The sequence below is a fragment of the Hyperolius riggenbachi genome, chromosome 7 (assembly GCF_040937935.1).
Source record: "Hyperolius riggenbachi isolate aHypRig1 chromosome 7, aHypRig1.pri, whole genome shotgun sequence".
NCBI classification, from domain to species: domain Eukaryota; kingdom Metazoa; phylum Chordata; class Amphibia; order Anura; family Hyperoliidae; genus Hyperolius; species Hyperolius riggenbachi.
In genome coordinates this window covers 68426754-68433148 of record NC_090652.1, presented here as the reverse complement: position 1 = coordinate 68433148, position 6395 = coordinate 68426754, and the positions used below count along the sequence as shown (strand labels likewise).

General features: G+C 43.4%; 1 protein-coding gene across 1 annotated transcript; it reads left to right on the top strand.

Moving 5' to 3' along the window:
- Positions 1-371: 371 nt before the first annotated feature.
- On the top strand, positions 372-1304 carry LOC137526047 (olfactory receptor 5V1-like). The gene has a single exon (XM_068247258.1). It carries the CDS (start codon positions 372-374, stop codon positions 1302-1304), a length of 933 nt encoding a protein of 310 aa, XP_068103359.1.
- The last annotated feature ends 5091 nt before the right edge of the window (positions 1305-6395 follow it).

Here is a 6395-nt window from a genome sequence, read left to right as displayed (position 1 = left end):
AACTTTTTGAACCCAACTAACTACTAATTAACTGTGCAGAGCAGAAGCCCTTGTTACTCATTTCCCACACCTTTACTAGTCTATCAGAAAGCAGCTACCATGCATATAGTGTACATGACACCTAAAACAAAAATCAATCACAAAATTGGAACCTTACAAATCCCTCATCTGGTCATATCGGTTACATAAATCTCCATAAAGTCTGCCACATATTGTAATTGTTCCTTTTTACAAACGAAATAATAAGAATGGAAATGCCAAAATAGTTTAATAATAATGACAACACTTTTAGTGTGCTCTTTAAAAATGCAGTAGAAAGGATATGTACACATTTGTTAATTTATCTTTCAGGTGCTAGGCTTTGACACATCATGGGAGTGAATTTAACAACATCCACAGACTTCCTCCTATTGGGTCTATCAGATCATCCAGGAGTGAAAGTGTTATTGTTTTGTACCCTTCTTCTCCTCTACATCCTGACCCTAATAGGTAATCTGTCCATCGTTTTAGTGTCTCGTCTGGATAAACATCTACACACACCTATGTACTTCTTTTTGGGCAACTTGGCTTTCCTTGACATCTGCTATACTTCAACCACAATGCCTAAAATGTTGCAGATACTTCTAGCAGAGGACAAATCTATCACATTCATAGCCTGTGTGACCCAGATGTACCTGTTTGTGGCCTGTGTGGGCACTGGCCACGTTCTTCTCGCAGTTATGTCTTATGACCGATATTTAGCCATATGTCAGCCTTTTCGATACCTAGTCTTAATGAACTTCAAGGTTTGTGCTAACCTTGCCTTTGTGTCTTGGTTCTGTGGCCTCTTGAATTCCGTAGTTCATACCATATTTACTTTCCGCCTTAATTTCTGCAGAAGCAGGAGAATTGAATATTTTTTCTGTGATATTCCTGCACTGCTTTCTCTTTCTTGCAGTGATACATCAGTAAATCAGGCTTTGTTAGTCTCTGTTGGAGTTCTCATTGGGTGGGGACCTTTCCTAAGCATTGTCATCTCATACATTTACATCCTTGTGACAATAATGAAGATCAGTTCTACGGATGGCCGACAGAAGTCCTTTTCTACTTGTGCTTCCCATCTTGCTGTAGTCATCCTGTATTATGGAAGTGCTATAGCCAACTATATGAGACCAGTGTCTAGCTATTCCCTAGGCAAGGATCGACTAGTGTCCATCCTGTACAGTATGGTGACACCAATGTTAAACCCAATAATATATACCTTCAGAAATCAAGATGTGAAAAATGCAATAAGTAAACTATTCAAACATAGGAGAAAACTTTAACATCTAGCTTTGATGGCTTTAGGAGCACAAAATGTGGTATTCGGCAATCGGCAATGACTTAAAGTGGTATAAACTCTGACTTAACATTCAATAAAAATGTGTTTTCCTACTTTTTATTACCCATACAGTTATCATGTTTGCTTTTGTGTGCACAAGTAATATTGTCTGTCTACAAATTGCAAATTCCAAAAATACAGTTAATCTGCTCTGAAAGCTGTCATTGCATAGCTGCTGTATTTATATAATAAAAATCTATCTAGTGATCACTTCTCAGCTGCACACATACTAGAAGCAGAGAGAGCTCAGTTTCTGCACTTTACTAATGTTTACTAAATGTATTTGACAAAGAGATGTAAACAAAAGATAATGCTATCACCTCTTAGAGTGCCACCAGAAGCTGCTCACTGAAACAAGGAGCTTTCCACTGAAGAACAAAGTGCTGTGTTTAACTGTTTGAATGCTATTCTGCTGCACATTTTTCTTGTTGTTGAACATTTTATGTTGTAAATGAACTTTTAGAGCAAACAGGAAATCCTAAGTTTCATATTACTTTCAGGAGCTCTGCCAGAACACTGTTTTACAAAAAAAAAAGATATGGCTTGAGGGTCTTCCATATTAACATTTATAACAGCTATTAGAAAATTACTTTTCAACTGACGTCTTTCAGTCACAAAACTACAAATGCCTGTATGTTCTGCTATGGGATTTGAGGTAGGGTAACTTTTTAACAAGGGCAATTTTTTAGATTTTGTGTGCAGTGCTAAATATGGCATTTGTTTACTCTCCCTTAGCATACTTTAAACTTGTCTACTCTCTTTCCTCATCCATTTCCCCATCATCTTCCTTTACAACTGTCACAGTTTCATTTTCTCCCTTTAATCTGGCATGAGATAGCACATGGTGGATGAAGCAGAATGTCCTTCCACTGGAACTTCCCAGCATCAATTTTTGTAGGGGCTGCCAATGCTCCATTCAAATACAAGACATAGCAGGCTACCTGCAGTGAAAGTATATACTGTACTTAGCTATGTAATGTCAACTCTGATCATCTCAGCATTTTTATATGGTGTTTGTGTGTGGAAACCAGAGCTGGATTATCCACCTGGCAACAGAGGCAGTTGCTTTGATCTAGTGAAAGGTCAGGGGCCCGGCAGCTTCAATAAAGATTTATTGCCCCCGTTGATGTAACTCTTTATGGTCTTTTAAAAACAAAGTCTTACTCTTCAGTAATACTCTCTGTAACAAAGATAGTAAGACACATACAGACAGTGTTTCCTCCTGGATCCCCCCCCCCCCACCTTAGTTTAGCTGTCAGACACAGGCTGGATTCTGGAATGACTAATGTTATTTGTGTGATCTCTGTCCAGGTTCTCCACTAATAAAAATGTTTTGAAAACAAACAACAGAAGCTGCTTGCTAGCCAGGGCTATGGAGAACACATATTCTACCTAGTGTGTTCCTACGCTTAGTTTAATCACCCGAGTTATACCTGAGTGGGGCCACAGCCATGTTCAGACGTGAATCTTGTTAGTTTGACACACCGTGGCATTATCCGGCAGCAAAAAAAGATGCAATTTGCAGAGTATGAGCAGAGGGGAGCAAAGTATCTATTACAGGGGGAAGGGGTTGATTTAGGGCTGGTCTGGTGTCTGGTGTAATTAGGTTTGTTGTTGTAAGGCAATGTGAAACCACTGAGGACTGGCTGCCTGAACAGGCCTCAGTGTCGGCAGGAGTGGCAAAGGGGGTTCTGGTGGTGCTGTTGGCCGAAGCACTGTCAGCGCCAGCTTCCTTCAGCCTCTTTAACTCCTCATGCTCAACATAATGCTTTTTGGCCAGATGGTTGATGAAGCTGGAGGTGCTACAACCTCTGCTCAGCTTCATCTGGCACACGTTGCAAGTAACAAACTGGCTGTCCACTGAAGGCAGGTAAAAAAACCTTCCAGATTGGGGATTGAAATTTGCCCTTACGCCCTGAATGGGCTGCTGCTGCTTTTTTTCTCCCTGCGGTGGATGGGGCCTGGGGTTGAGTGGTGCGGCTGGTGGTAGTGGCAGAAGATAACGCAGCAGGCTGTGGGTCCTGCATTCCACACCCACTGCTGCTCCTGCCAATGTCAGCAATGCTGATCCTCCGTGCCAGACCCACGGATGCCTCCTCCTCTTCAGACTCAGAGCCAACACCCCCTCCTGTGGTTGGTGTAGGCTTAAAACTTATCTTAAACAAATATAAAACAATTATAAACTAACTTTAAATTTGATTAGTCAGATAATTTGGTCAGCGCATGGCATGCCAAGTGATTCTGACTATATGAATTAATACACAGACACAGACAAGAGCGGTCAGGTATCAATAGCCAGAATGCCGTTTAATAGGAATAGCAGTGGTATTTATAAAGTTTCTCAAACTGCAAATTTGGAACATGCGCACAAGCTACAGTATATATCTTATAGATAAACATTTAAATCTATATAAAAAAGATATCTAAACCTTTGTTACAGGAAATAAATTGTTTGGCTGTGCTCCCAGAACATGTGGTGGGAAATAGGTGTGACAACGGATGTGAGCTTGTGGTTTAGGCTTCAAAAGACTACATCTGTGCAGTGACATTTAATATCATGGCTATACCATACTATTCCATCCTATTTTATCATATGGAGATACAAAGTATATATGATTAACTTAGACTGGACAATATGGTGTCCTTAGGCCTATGAAGCAACTTCTGCTAAGCCTCAGTGTGCTTACAGTCCCTGAGCCGAGCATAATATCCTAATAGTAGGATTATATGAATATATCAACACTTATGTTCTTCTTTTCCACATTACTGACACAAAGATGTCAAAGATTCAGCATTACAGGAAGTAGCTCACCTGCGGTTTGACAGCTTCCTTCAGTTGTTACTGCTAAGCTTCTTGCGGTTTCTATAGGAACGGTGCAGCTGATTAGCAAAAGGAACATAACGTTCCAATTATCTTAACTAACAGTTTCAGCTAATAAAGCAGATATTATAGTTTCTTATATATGTGTTTTGATATGGAAAGATACAAAATGGAGGATGCTATGCATGTAATCCTTCAGTTGGTAGTCACGGTCCTTCATCTTGTCATCATAATTATCACCAGCATCATACTCCCCCTCCTCAAACAATTGCTGGGATGTTGATGACCCCCCAAACGCCTCTTCTGCTGACACATAAGGCAAGGACTCCCCCCAACAATCACCGTCACCATCTGTGACTCCTCCACATACCCCATTGCGCCCAGAATATCGTCCTCTATCAGCTGGGCGCCCAGTGTGTCCACGGCCAGTGGCTAGTGGTGGAATGGACACTGGTGCGGCAGAACTGCTGGCGGTGACGGTGCCAGCAATGTTCCCTCTCTTTTTGGCCTTGATGCCCTTCCCCCGCTTGCCAGTGCCAGCAGACAAGTGCAAGTTTGTGTGATGATTGATGATGTCACCAGATGGATGTGGGGTACTTGCACTTTATTGAAATGTTGGTGATTGGTGTTGGACTTGAATGAATCAGCACAGAGTGACAGACAGCAGAGTAGAAGACAGTGTGCACACTGACGGACGGTCTGTCACACACACTGACACTCAGAGTCAGCAGCACAGCAGAAATGCAGTAATCTGTACTAGTAAGCTAACACAGACACTGTACTACTCTAACAACTAGCACTGCAGTACTAAATAACTACACAATAATACAGTAATCCTATTCCCTAAACTATACTGTAGCTAAGGCAATATAGCACAGGCCTGGCCTGTGTGCACAAACAGCACACACACAGACACAGACACCTAACTAGCAGAGCTCCTGCAGGCTGCAGCAGAGACTGTTACAGCTAGTGTTGGGCGAACAGTGTTCGCCACTGTTCGGGTTCTGCAGAACATCACCCTGTTCGGGTGATGTTCGAGTTCGGCCGAACACCTGACGGTGCTCGGCCAAACCGTTCGGCCACATGGCCGAACTAAGAGCGCATGGCCGAACGTTCCCCGAACGTTCGGCTAGCGCTGTGATTGGCCGAACGGGTCACGTGGTTCGGGCCCGAACGCGCTCTGATTGGCCGAACGGTCACGTGGTTCGGGTAAATAAATACCCGAACCACGTCATCTCTCCGCCATTTGTCTGTGGGTTTAGCTTTGGGTAGGCAGGCAGGGTAGTTCGCTCTCCAGCCACGCTAGCCAGGGTCCCCCCCAGTCATTGTGTGTCGCTGCTGGGAACAGTAGTACACCGCTCGCTCAGCCACACTATATATAGCATTGTTTACTGCCACTGTGTACCTCGCTCAGCCACGCTATATATATAGCATTGTGTTTTCTGACACTCTGTGTACACGGCTTAGCCTGACTAATATAGCATTGTGTGTATTGCCACTGTGCACCTCGCTCAGCCACGCTATATATAGCATTGTGTGTACTGCCACTGTGCACCTCGCTCAGCCACGCTATATATAGCATTGTGTGTACTGCCACTGTGCACCTCGCTCAGCCACGCTATATATAGCATTGTGTGTACTGCCACTGTGCACCTCGCTCAGCCACGCTATATATATAGCATTGTGTTTTCTGACACTCTGTGTACACGGCTTAGCCTGACTAATATAGCATTGTGTGTACTGCCACTGTGCACCTCACTCAGCCACGCTATATATAGCATTGTGTGTACTGCCACTGTGCACCTCGCTCAGCCACGCTATATATAGCATTGTGTGTACTGCCACTGTGCACCTCGCTCAGCCACGCTATATATAGCATTGTGTTTTCTGACACTCTGTGTACACGGCTTAGCCTGGCTATATAGCATTGTGTGTACTGCCACTGTGCACCTCGCTCAGCCACGCTATATATAGCATTGTGTTTTCTGACACTCTGTGTACACGGCTTAGCCTGACTATATAGCATTGTGTGTACTGCCACTGTGTACCTCGCTCAGCCACGCTATATATAGCATTGTGTGTACTGCCACTCTGTGTACACGGCTCAGCCAGACTATATAGCATTGTGTGTACTGCCACTCTGTGTACACCGCTCAGCCAGACTATATAGCATTGCGTACTCTGCCAGTCAGTGTGTATATTGCTGGGATCAGT

Bases quoted from the DNA above. Each gene is read 5' to 3' on its own strand.
- LOC137526047 (XM_068247258.1), top strand. From the start codon at position 372: ATGGGAGTGAATTTAACAACATCCACAGACTTCCTCCTATTGGGTCTA.